Source organism: Saccopteryx leptura, chromosome X, assembly GCF_036850995.1.
Source record: "Saccopteryx leptura isolate mSacLep1 chromosome X, mSacLep1_pri_phased_curated, whole genome shotgun sequence".
Taxonomy (NCBI): domain Eukaryota; kingdom Metazoa; phylum Chordata; class Mammalia; order Chiroptera; family Emballonuridae; genus Saccopteryx; species Saccopteryx leptura.
Genome location: NC_089516.1, coordinates 14,137,055 through 14,150,667, shown reverse-complemented (window position 1 = coordinate 14,150,667; position 13,613 = coordinate 14,137,055). Strand labels below are relative to the sequence as shown.

The 13,613-nt window shown below is 32.9% G+C and overlaps 1 protein-coding gene across 4 annotated transcripts in view; it reads right to left on the bottom strand.

Annotated features, from left to right (window-relative positions):
• The window catches only part of CNKSR2 (connector enhancer of kinase suppressor of Ras 2), a 257,028-nt gene that overhangs the window by 130,865 nt on the left and 112,550 nt on the right, over positions 1-13,613 (bottom strand). For all 4 annotated transcript variants that reach the window (XM_066357908.1, XM_066357911.1, XM_066357912.1 and 1 more), the window contains exons 6-8: positions 12,113-12,232; positions 4,964-5,023; positions 896-964 (exon numbers count right to left, since the gene is read on the bottom strand). In XM_066357908.1, coding sequence (XP_066214005.1) covers positions 896-964; positions 4,964-5,023; positions 12,113-12,232 — 249 coding nt within the window. The remainder of the gene's footprint in view (positions 1-895; positions 965-4,963; positions 5,024-12,112; positions 12,233-13,613) is intronic.

The window sequence follows — 13,613 nt, the reverse complement described above, 5'->3', positions numbered from 1 at the left end:
AGGTTCAATAGGAAACAATTACTCACTCTGAAGAGTTAGTGAGCTATAAGAATATTTCCCATAGTAAAAACATTTTTTCCCTCAAATGAAGATTATAATATTAATAATCAGATTATTTTACCTTTATCTTTTAGACAATGCATTTTATTTTGCCAGAGATAGGTAAACAAAATGAATCAACTGAGACACAAAATAATCTAAAATGAAAATCATATGGTGGTCATTTTCTAAATGTGATATTAAGAAAAATAGCCCTTGAAAATCTACCATAGGCGTAGAATGCCACTCGCATTCTTAGCCTAGAAAGGGATTCATGAGATTCATAAAGCAAGAAAATTTTATGAATTTATTTACTTCAGTGCAATAGTTTTAAAACTAACACTGTAGTCCTCTTTTGGGAAATGAAGAGCTAATTCAGCTATTAAAGTTTATTTAAAAAAATTAAAAATAAATCAACACACCAGACAATTTAATGAACAAATCAATGTCAAAGTAGATGAATGAATGCATGTGGTTACAAAACATATCAACTAGGTAATTCAATAATTTTTAAAATAAAACTTGAAAGTTATATCAAGAAAAGGATGAATTTGTATGCATTGTGACTTTTATTTCTATTCTAAAATTATTATACCAGTTCATAGGGTGTATATATTATCCTGCAACTTTCCATATAAAATGCATATCTAATCTCAGCCACCACCAAACTTCCTCATATTCTTTTAAAACTATGCCTTACATTCCATCAAATAATTAAGAGGTATAGTCATTCAGTTATTTTTTAAAAAACTATTTTATAAACAAACAGGCATTTTATTTCATTGATATTCTTTTAAAGCTTTAACAAATCTTTATATTAGTTCCTCCCACTGACTCATAAGGTAATTATACATACCACAGTCTGATGATTAACTTGAATCACTTCATCGCCAGCATGGATTTTTTTGCACTGATCTGCAGGTGACTAAATTTAACATAAAGGAAATGATAAAGAATGTAAATTTTATCAGTCATCTCCTCTCTCTGAAACTCTACAATAAGTCTACCTCTTTAAAACAGATCAATAATTTAATTATAATTTTCAACGAATTATGCTAACAAAAGGTTATAAGTAATATACTGTTTGCATTCCATGTAAAACTAATGATGGAAAGTGAAAATGCAAAACAATATACAGATATTTATGTTATGAAAGACCAGTATGATTCTGAGAGCAATAAGGGAAAGTAATAATTGGTATTACCCAGTGCAAACTATACAGACAACCATACTAAGCTCAACCAGGCAAGTGGCTCAAAAATACAATTCAAAACATTATATTTTTTAAGTTTGATCCTTTCTGTTTAATAAAAATAATTCACGTTAACTTTAGCAAGTAAATATTTTCAAGTACATGTTTATGATCACCATCAAAGCTCTGTCATTTGATGATTAAATTACTAATTTGTGTCATTAATACAATTCTGAATAACTTAGAAGAGCAAATTATTAGTTCAAAATAACATTATATAACATTCTCTATCTAAGTGTCAAAATAACATTATATAGTTATTAGTTCAAAATAACATTATGTAACATTCTCTATCTAAGTGTCTAATTACAATAACATCCCATTTCTTATGTTTCATACAGTGTAATATATTGGTAAACAAAATCACAATACATAAACTAAAATGCCCACAACCACAAGATGTAACAATTTCATCACTTTTTAAAAATTCTCATGAGAGATTTAAAAAAGAAGCAAAAAAGAAAGCAAAAATCAACTTTGGTAAACTAATTTTGACAAGCTTATGAAGTCTTTAGAAAACTAAAATGGGATTTAAGATAGAAATTTTATAATATTATAAGTAATGAATTTAAAATACTATTCTTTATTTTCCTCTCGTGAATAGTGATGATTGATTATACATATTGTAATGTTTATGAACTTCTGAATATACAGAAAATATGTTTTAATGAAACATATATTTGTGCATTTTATGTAAGTGTATTAATTTATCAAATAGAACTATAAATACTATAATATTTATTCATTAGTATCTATTGAAAACTAATGAAAAATGATATGGCATTGGAATTGCAAAATTAAAATGCCACTTTTGAGACCCTGGAATAGGATTTACTTTAAAAGTGATTTCTACTTCCTTTATTTCTTACTCATTCCTAATACCCAATTATTTCAAAAACAAAGAAGTTGAAAAATTAATCTCAATTCAACAACTTTTAAAATTCATAATTATTTGCCATAGGCTAGAATTCAAGATAAGGTGATATCATAGGGAATTCCAGTTTGAAGCAATAACATAAGTATACTATCAAGAGGGTAGTTCAGAAAACAATTTTTCTTTTTTCTAGGATATTAACTGTTTCCTTAATTATTTTCCTAGGATGTTGACCCAGCCCTAAGAATGTCATTGTTTTACAGCATCTTTAGGAGGTATGTATATTACCGATCGGACAAGTACCATGTAACAATAATGAAAAGTTTGCAAATCATTACTTTAATTGAGTTGTAGGTATAGAGTCAGTCAGTCCTTGTGCTATTTCATTCACAATTGATCTTTGTAAAGGAAATTATGAAAAAAAAATCAAGCCAATGGCACTAGTTATGATGTAAAAGAAAATGATATAGTTTATACATAAAATTCAAAGAAACCGAAATGACAGTTTGCACAGATAAGGAAAAGGAAAAAAAGAACTAAGTCCTATAAATTACAAAGACTTCCAGTTTTGAAAGGGACCCTGAAGATTATTTTGTTTAAACTCCTCATTTTGTATATGAGGAAACTAAGAAACTAGGGCACAGCAAAGCAATATAACTTAGCCACTTTAGTGAGCAGCTTTACTAGGACTCAACTCAACACAGATCTTATGGTAAATGACCGAGGGTACCAAAAATAGTAAAACATTTTTAAGAAAAAAGAAAAGTTAAGGGGAACTATTAATATTTGGTTCATATCTGAACTACTCTCAGAATCAACCTTTCTTTAATAACTTGTTCATTTATCAAATATTACTGAGTAATTAATATGATCAGTAGATAGTGCTCAACTTTGTTTTAGACAACAGACAATATAGGGATGAAGTTCCTACCAATTCTTTAAGATATAGTTCAAAATCACAATTTCTGTGATTCCTTCTCTGATTTCACTTGGCATTAGTCACTATTCTTTCTTTTGTTCATTATGCAAATTTCACAGCCTGTTTACACAGATAAACTCCTACCTGCACTCTTTAAGGGCAATAAGCTGGTTTAATTTTTAAATTATTTCAATGCTTCGCCCCATGCCTGAAACATAGCAGATATGGACTAAGTTTTGTTAAAACGAACAAATGAATAAATGAATAAATGAATGGTCCAAGGAATATAGAATTACATGAGAATGATCAATGAAGAGTCTAGTTTACAGTATCTTTGTGCATTTAAAAATTTTAAATAGTTCACAGCATCCCTTTAAATGATATTCTTGATCCAATATAACTCTCATACTTAATACCAAACGTGAAGTCAGTACAACAATCCAACTATAACATATTATTATGTGCTTCATCATTTACAGAATCCAAGAGAAATGTGTGTGGCAGGGGAAGTCAATAAATAGTTAAAGTAATAGGAGGATTAGATGAGATGTTGATAGCTGAAAGAAAATGCTAGTACAATGCTTAGATCATTAATAGTTTGAGGTTAACTAATTATACCTCAGTCTTCTTTGAAGGAATAGAGTACAAACATGCAATTTGTCAGAATTTGTAAAAGAAAGAAAAAAACCAAAGCTCTGCACCTCCCTAAAAAAGTAGGATGGAAATCTGGGATGACCCAATTCAGGAATAATGATTGATTATGCTCTTCAAACCTATCATACTGAATGTGTTAGTGCCCAACAAAATGGCTTCACATTTCTGCAGCTCTTACTGCATAGTCTTTCCCATTTATTAGCCTATTTCATTTTTTACAACAATCTAGTGAGTATGTAGCCAACAATATTATTTCTAATTTATAGCTTAGAAAATTAAATTAATGAGACGGTAAGTGACTTGCCAAGAATTATACTACCATTAAGCTTCAGAACTGCTTATAGGACCTAGGACCGGGGACTCACTCTGATCCACTGCTTGCAGCAGTTCTCATAGGCTGGTCTCTAGAGTTTTTGATTCAGTAGGTCAGGCTGAGAACTTGCCTCTCTAGCAAGTTCTCAAGGGAGGCTGATACTGCTAGCCAGGGAGGTCCTCACTGAGAAAACCACTGAATACACCAGTAGGCAGAAAGCATGACTTATCTAATGTTTCTTTCTTATGTGAGCTAAGTTTCTTTATATTATATTATATTATATTATATTATATTATATTATATTATATTATATTATATTATATTAATTATATTATTATATTATATTTTTTAAGTGAGAAGAGGGGAGATAGCATCCCGCATGTGCCCCGACTGGGATTCACCCAGCAACCCCAGTCTGGGGCTGACACTAGATCCAATTGAGCCACTGGTTAAAGGAGGAGAAGGGAGAGAGAAGGGGGAGAGGGAGAAGAGAAGCAGATGGTCGCTTCTCATGCTTGCCTTGACCTTGGAGCAAACCCAGAATGTATGCATGCAGGGCCAACACTCTACCACTGAGCCAACCAGCTAGGGCTAAGCTAAGTTTCTTAATATAAATAAACTGTTTGACAGATGTCACAATAACTTGTCATGAACCAGAAAATACTAAACAAAGACAAAAGTCTAGTTGCAAACAAAAACCATCTGATTTACTTTAAGTAAACAAGTATTCTATACAAAATAAATTGACTAAAATTCTCTCCAAAACAGCACTTACTAACTCAAGGTCTTTTTAGCTTTATCTTCTAATTAGTTCATGCCCTCAGAAGTCAACTGTAATTATGTGAGATACATAATTTGTTTAACAATAAAAGGAAAACCACAAACCAAAAATTGAAATATTATAATACTTACATTTTCTGTAGTTCCAGTAATTACATGGAGGCCATCATATGTTGATTTAATATACATACCCTAAGAAAAAGACAGCATCAGAAAAAAAAGTGAGGCAATTGCCATATTTCCAAGTATATTATAACTTCATTTACAAAATATTATTCTATCAAATTACTATTTTGTTACAATTTTTTAAAGTTTATTTTTAAATTATAATTTATATTCAATATTATTTTATATTAGTTTCAGGTGTACAGCATAGTAGTCAGAAACTTTTGGAAAGGAGTTTACACAGATAAACTCCTACTTGCACTCTTTAGGGGCAATAAACTGGTTTAATTTTTAAATTCTTTCAATGCCTCGCCCCATGCCTGAAACATAGCAGATATAAACTAAGTTTTGTTAAAACAAACAAATGAATACATGAGTGATCAGAGGAATAAGAACTACATGAGAATGATCAATCAATGAAAAGAGTATAGTTTACAGTATCTCACTGCATTTAAAAATGTCTCCCTAATATTTCCAGTGCCCCCCCAATATTTCCAGTTCCCATATGACACCATACATAGTTATTACAATATTGTTGAACCTTATCAGGTTAAAATTGCGACATGCCCCAGGAATGAATCCATGATTCAACAGTGCCATCTTTAAACTGTAACAAACTCCTATCTGAATGTGCTGCCTTCTAATGTTTGCCCCCAAAATGGAATAAGCTGTATACAGCTTAATCAAATTTTATCTTGGTAAGTGAATTGTCTATGAAACTTGTAACATACAGTGTCATAATACAATACTGTACCTTGAAGAAAGAACACACCTCACTTCCCCCCCCAAATCTGTACTATATGTTCTATGACAAAATGAAAGTTACAATGAAAAATTCAAACATTAGTATGTTATTAGCTTATTATACTTGATACATATTACACAATAAAAAGTAGGCTCCTACAGAGCCACTTCAGTTACAACTAACTAGAGACAGAAGAGTGGTAAAATACTGTTAACATAAACTTATTTTGTCCTGCTCTTCTGTGGTATCCGGTATTTTCTGCCTTTATTTCTTTTTTTATTATTATTATTATTATTATTATTTTTTTTTTTTGTATTTTTCTGAAGCTGGAAACGGGGAGAGATAGTCAGACAGACTCCCGCATGCGCCCGACTGGGATCCACCCGGCACGCCCACCAGGGGCGAAGCTCTGCCCACCAGGGGGCGATGGTCTGACCCTCTGGGGTGTCGCTCTGCCTCGACCAGAGCCACTCTAGCGCCTGGGGTAGAGGCCAAGGAGCCATCCCCAGCGCCCGGGTCATCTTTGCTCCAATGGAGCCTTGGCTGCGGGAGGGGAAGAGAGAGACAGAGAGGAAGGAGGGGGGGGGTGGAGAAGCAGATGGGTGCTTCTCCTGTGTGCCCTGGCCAGGAATCGAACCCGGGTTCCCCGCACGCCAGGCCGACGCTCTACCGCTGAGCCAACCGGTTAGGGCCTGCCTTTATTTCTTATTGATGAAATTTTACTAATCACATCCAATCATCTCTACAGCAGTAATTAAAAGGTAATGAGAGGCAACCTCTCCTCCCATTAAAGAGGATATAATTCTATTTTCCATATAAATAAAGCCATTTTAGTAAAAGCTTCTTTGAAATATAGATATCATCCAGAAATCCTGAAATCGTGCAAATTTTTAGAGCAAAAGAAAACTTTAAATTATGGATAGTTATAGAACTTAAAAGGTATCATAAGAATAAATTCGCATTTTAAATATTTAAATATTTTCATTTAATTAAATCAGAGAAAAAAATAGATGATTCAGTGAATGGCTTTCTTTTCTCTCTAAGGAAAATTATGTCACTTTAAATTCTGATTGGGGAAAATATTACCTGAACTTTACAGTGCTTTGCATTTGAAAATATTGATTTCAAAAATAAAAAAAATACTATTTTTTATAAACTTGAAGCCTGAAATATAAGGGACTTAACATAACCAACAATATCATTTCAGAAAAGCATACATTTAAGCACTTACGTAGACAGTTACTAAAATGTTAATTTTCTATACCTTTATGTTAGTTATATATTAAGATACCTGAATGTACAAGTGTTTTCACTGAAAGTAAGTAAGAAATAAAAACAAGAAGCAGTAAAGTAGATTGTACGGAAGTATTCAGAAGTCATCATGTAGGTTTTAATTCTGAAAAGTCATTTCAATAAAGTCATTGTGTCCAAAATGTGGGTATCAGTTCCAAAAATGGCTGAGCCTGGATCTCTAATGTGAAATAAAATGAATGTAATTTTTAAAAAAATGTTTACTTACCTGTGAACTCTAGTTTCTTAAATAAAAGTCCACCACTATATGAAATAAATTATGACACTCAACACAAGTACAAATAGAGATTAATTAAGAAATTGCCTAGTAGTCCTTGGCTATGACCATATGGTCATATTCAAGCTTACACTGGTGACAAGTGCATAGCATACTTTTGATGTTAATATTTATTCTATTATTTATTGGAAAGTAAATATAATGGTGCTATTATAGACCTCAGGAGAGGACAAGATTCTTGCAATAATTCCTCCCCCATGGGAGTTAACAAAATGACATCAAGTTAATAAAGGATCTTAAAGTATATTTGTAAGAGCTAAATACTATATTTTGTTTTAGTTTTTTACATAGAAGAACTGTGAGAAGATAAAGTGGAAAAAGACAGTGAGAGAAAAAATATGTATTGCTTGGACATAAGAAACTATCACTCATTATTTGTCACCATCAGTGCTAACATCTACTCGTTACAATGTGACAAGGACTGTTTCAAGTGTTTTACATTTATTTCATAATAGCCTCTGTGGTAGAAACTACCATTATCTCTTTTTCTGAGATAAGGAAATTGAGGCAAAGAAAGGTGGGTTGTCTTTCCAAGGGGTTGAAGCCAGTTTTCAAGCTCAGCCAGTCTGACTGCAGACCATATTCTCAACACTAGGTTCCTGATTTACTGATTTATTAACAGTTGGGAGAGTTGCACACCTTCACTTTTCTTATCAGAATAAAATGTTTGGTAAGTGTAGATATTAAAGTCAAATGTTCACTGTTTAACATATACTCTAAAATATTAAAAACTCTTTATTACACATGTACTACGTGTAACGTGGTTATAAAGAGTAACTGGATTTGATATATCACAAATTTACTTTAATCACCCACACTCTTCTGACAACTGTAAGCCAGTATTTCCCTCTACACTTCTTTCAACTGTTTAGTACTGATTACTGAGCTGTAAATAATCTCATAAATGATTAGATCATAGAGAAAGTCTAATATCCTATGATGTTTAGAAAAAAAATTATAGTTATTGGGATAAAAACTCATGGACATAATCTAGTTTTACTCTGAAACCAAAAATCTGTGTGTAATTATGCACATACCAAGAACTTTAAATATGTCCATTGTAAGCTAAGGTAAGAATCTATTAGTTATAGGAAGAGGATCTCATCATTATTTATGCATAATTAAATGTTATGTAATTTATATTAAAGCTATTTTTTCAGATGTATAAAGAAAGTTTGAATGCCTAAATAAAGAAGGATCTAGCTATGTATACAGAGAAGCTTCATAGTTATGAACAACAGAATAGAAATAAAGCACATTTTTAAAATGCCACAAAGAATGAAGATATTTTGTTGTATGCAATATTTTCATTCTTAACTTCAATAAGCCATTTCTGTAACTGCTTTTAATAATCAAAACTAACTTGTTCATTCTTTTGTTCTCCCTCTGCTAGTACTATTGAGGAAAATGGCCAGAAGTCAGGCACCAAAAGAAAGAGAAAAAACAAGTTGCTTGGATGAACTTCGAACTGATCAACTCTGGAATAATGAAGAGTCCACAGAGCTACATCTGATCACTTGTTCACCTCTGAGAAAGGCTCAAACAGCACAAGGACATGTAGTTCAAATGGCTCTTTTTTCTGGAACTGAGATAAACTTGGGCTTCGTTTTCCTCAAAAACTTCATTCTCCCTCCCCCCACCCATACCCACACCCTAGTCTTTTTTCCCCCCTAAAACCAATTAATTAATTCTAGAGCTGACTTCCACAGCTCCCTCTCTTTGCTCAGCTTGCCAAAATGACATTTGCTTCACTCTGTCTCCACACGTCAGTTAACCAATAGGAGCCAAAAAATCCTCACAGTCAAGTCAGTGAAATGAGGCATATTTGGAGATAGTCCAAGGGCCTAAATATCAAAAGAACTTTCTGAGGCCAAAAGGCTTCCCCAAGGATGCTCACACCCTTAGCCCTTTATTCTCTATTCAGCTCATCTTTTGGCTCTGATCTAGTTTAGATATGCTTAGCTCTCATTTTCCTTCTTTTATTTTCTGCTATTGTTGTTTGAAAGCATTTTAGAAACCAGTTTCATATTTTTAATCATAACTAAGCACGTTTCCTACCATTTCTTATAATGCTCAGCACTCTCAAATCTGGGAACTCCTAGGAGATTTGACTAATTAGGTAGAAAGCTGATAAACAATCTCTCCAGTTTATCAGTGGAAGAACAAAGCAGTTACCTTTTGCCTATGAGAGACGCTCTCTGTTTTGAAACTGGCAGAAGACCTTCTGCAGATGTTTCTATGCTAATTAAACTTCATTAAAGCTTGGTATTCTCCCACCTCTTTCTATTTGTTCCCTTCATTTACCATTTATACACTTCCTATGGCTAGGAACAAGCCAAATGCTATCCAAATCCTCAAATCTATTCATTCATGTGTGACTGAGTAAACTTAATTAAAAGTGGCTGATTTTAAAAATGACACCTTGAATAAGTCAGGCAAAATTTCTATTTAGTCATTGCCCCTTTAACATAAACCATAAGAAACGGTTTTGTACTTGATCTTTTTAGGAATATTCAATATTTTAGTTTTTTCTTTTTCTCCTTCTGAAACACCTTCCCAATGAAGTACTGCCGACTGTCCTTTAAATTTTTTTCTTTAGATAGGTCCAGTTTTAAAGTCATCCTGCTAAATTTCTCACATACCCCCTTTAGCAATTTAGCAATTCCAAGTTTAAGTGTGGGATAATGGAACAAGCGTTTTTCAGATGTACTTTATTTAAAATTTACCTGGACATAACCCAGCCTCAATTGTCTATTACCTATATGCGATACAAGGCAAAGAGATGAAGATCTGTGACTCCATTTTCTCATTTGCAAAATGAGAAAAATACCTGGCAAATAGTAAGCACTCATTCTTCTCTTTTCTTTTCTACCTCTTTTCCAGACTATTTAACTGAATCTGCTTCTGGCATTTTATGTTTATGACTATTTCAAAGAGCAGACCCAAATCTAACTCTTTCAAATTAATAATAATAATAATAATAATAATAATAATAATAATAAAAGGGCTGTCCAGGCCTATAACTTAATTTTAAAAAATCAAGATTTCACAAAGTTCATTAATTAGCATTGCTTTGACTCCCTTCACATAGCTATTCTCTCCATCACCCCCACCCTCTGGGACTTCCGCAGAAATTAGAGGGAAAAAATCAAGCTGTGTTCTCAGTAACACTATCCTTAGAACTGCAGACTCATAGAACTAGAGAGAACTTTAAAGATCATCTAGCCAACCCTTCCTGCTCTCAAAATTCTACAGACCGAAGAAGTTAAATTTACTCTCCTACTTCTTCCAGGCCATACTCACAGCGATATTTATGCAAGTGATTTGTATACAGATGTCCTGATTCCTAGTCTAGTATAATATAGTAATTAGTTCATAATTTCCCATTCTACAAATCATGCATAGAGAGATCCATTTCCTTCCTAACAAATGAAAGGGGAGATGTATAAAGGAAAACATTTAACACTTGTTGAAAGCTGCTTTAAATAAAACTGGACTAAAAGGAAAGTAAGAATTTAAAATCTGAACTAATACTTCAAATAAGTGTATAAATGTTACAAATAAGCTCTTAAAACTAATCAAAGTTAGATATAACATTCATAGATTACTGTGATTACATGCTTGCTAGTTAGCTATGTCTAATTTACTGACTTCTGCCTTCTCAGGAAGACAGCAATAAAAGCCACAAAAGCCTGAGGAACTATGGTTACCCTAAAAGTAATTTCCCAAATATCAGAAGAAAAGTCACTCTATAGAAGAGATGGCTTCAACCTGAAAAATCACTGGTGGCCAATGAAGGGTTTGTCCTCTGAAAGGGTTATTTATATGCATACATATTTAATGGAAGAAGAAACACTACATAAAAAGTTAAACTTGCTTAGAGATCTTTAATACTATATAATCTGAATTTTTAATGCTAATTTCCAACATTTCTATTTTCTAAAATATCATTAATTATATACTTGGAAATTTTATCTACAGGGAGGAATTAGATACTGTAGCATCAAGCTAACATGTAATAGTTGTGTAGTAGGTAAGATGTTCTCCAACTGGCTTCTTGGGGTTTTTTGTCTTTTGTCTTGAAACTGTCAGCAGACCTTTTGTATCTTTTATGTCTACCTCATTAATATTAATTTTATATGCTTTCTCTCTAGAAGCTTAATAAAGAGAAGATCTCTCTTGGGTTACATTTAGAAGCAATATAATTTTTAATCAGGAGAACAAAATATAGAAGACGATTACCTTTATTATTACATAATAAAAACTTACATCGCATGGATGTTAGCCTAGTTTGGCAAGATCCACCTGCTTACTCACTCTTATAGGAAAGCATGGGTGTGAGTTATAAAGAATATTACATTCATTTAGTTTACCCACCCTAAGGGAAGAGAGATCTAGTAAAACCAGAACAAACCAAAGCAAAACAAACAAAACACCCACTTGCATGGGTATAACACTGTGGTTTTTATAAAGTTCTTAACTTAAACTTCCTTTAAACCTAAGTAACCTTGGTAGGAGGTGAAAGAATGCAATAAAAGTTAAATGATTACCAAAGCAAATAGGGTAAAACTAGACATCACCATGTCTAGTTTTCTTCCATTTTCATGTATCTTTATAAAACTTCTTACGACAAGCTTCCACTACTTTAACCCCTCTAGGAAAAAAATACCAAACTATTCAAAATTTGCTAAAAGTCATGGATTTCCATATTCAGAGGCTGTTTTGCCCACATCTTTAGCTGTACACTGATGGGCGGCGGCTTCAATAAACTAGCGTCTCTTACCAGCCCGTCACTTGGTCTGACGTTGGCCAGCTGAATCACTTCCAGGTGGGCTGACTGGGAAACCAGAGGATCTGATGACAGGGATATGATGTGGTCACAGACTCCGGAAAGAGTTTTACACTGAAAGCAAAAAAAAAAGGAGAAAAATTACGATAAATAAATGTTGTAAGTAACACATAAATTGCTTTTTAACTTATTTTACAAGAAAAATAAAACAGTAGAAATACTTGGCATTTTATTCTATAAAATCTATATAAAAAGGTAATCAACACACATATAATTTAGATTTATTGATATAAGAACTATACATCAAAATAGTCAAGTACATTATAGTTATGTTTTAGTGCCATTGTTGATTCATCAGATCTAAAATAAAATTATTATTTCTAAACAATCTAAATTATGTAAGAACTTCTTGATGACAATCATTGGATTGAACTGAATTCAAAAATTTTAAAAATCTTGATATTTTTTACTTCTTGATTAGAATAGTTAAAAAAAAATTGAGCCATGGTCCAGGGAAGATGAGTTTTCCAAATCTGCTTGATGAAATTCCTCCTCCTTATTCAGACGTTCCTGCTCAAGGATACATTTGTATAAAGTTTCCTACCTCTTCCAGGCAAAGTTTGGCACTCACTTACTCCTGTATTCTCAGTATTCTATGAACAGTCTGAAATGGTAGGATAACTACATTCTAAAGCCTTCTTGAAGCAGGGACCATGCCTTACTGGTCTCTACTTCACTTCCTCCCTCTCCCCCCACTTCCACCCACACTAGGTAGACAGACTGTAGAACATCTAATGTATTCAATAAATAAAAGTTGAATAAACTGAAGAGCAAATGAACTATAACAATGAGTGGCTTGGTGAGGAAAGAAAGCTAGTGCTTTATTCAGGGCAAATCCATTCATACTGAGATAGAATAATAAATTTAAAACGGTACATCTATAATGTTATGATTAAGATTTAGATGTCTTAATTCATGAAGAAAGTAGAACATGAGTGAATAAAGCTTGGGATATACAGCCCTACAATACGTTGGCCCTTAGATGCTTCACAGGCATTCACTGTACTTAGAGAAGGCTTGTGTCCATCAATGTGAAGGTTGTTTTGGGTTGTTTTGTTGTTGTTGTTGTTATTGTTGTTGTTGTTGTTTTACCTTGCTGTAGGAGGAGTTATTCTTTTGTAGCAATCAAGGTGTTATCTTCTATCCATCTCCAACATGTTATATTTTTTTTTGTGATCACCACATTATCCTACTGTAATAAAGACAGTTTCTTCTGCCTGGTCAGGATAATAAGGATTTTCTCTCTCTTTTTAAATTGACTTTATTGGGGTGGCATTGGTTCATAGCATTCCATAGGTTTCAGGAATACCATTACATAATACATAATCTGTATACTGTATTGTGCATTCATTACCCCAAGTCAAGTCTCATTGCATTACCATTTATCCACTCTTTCCCTCCTCCCCCTCCCCCACCCCCTTTCCCTTCTGTAATC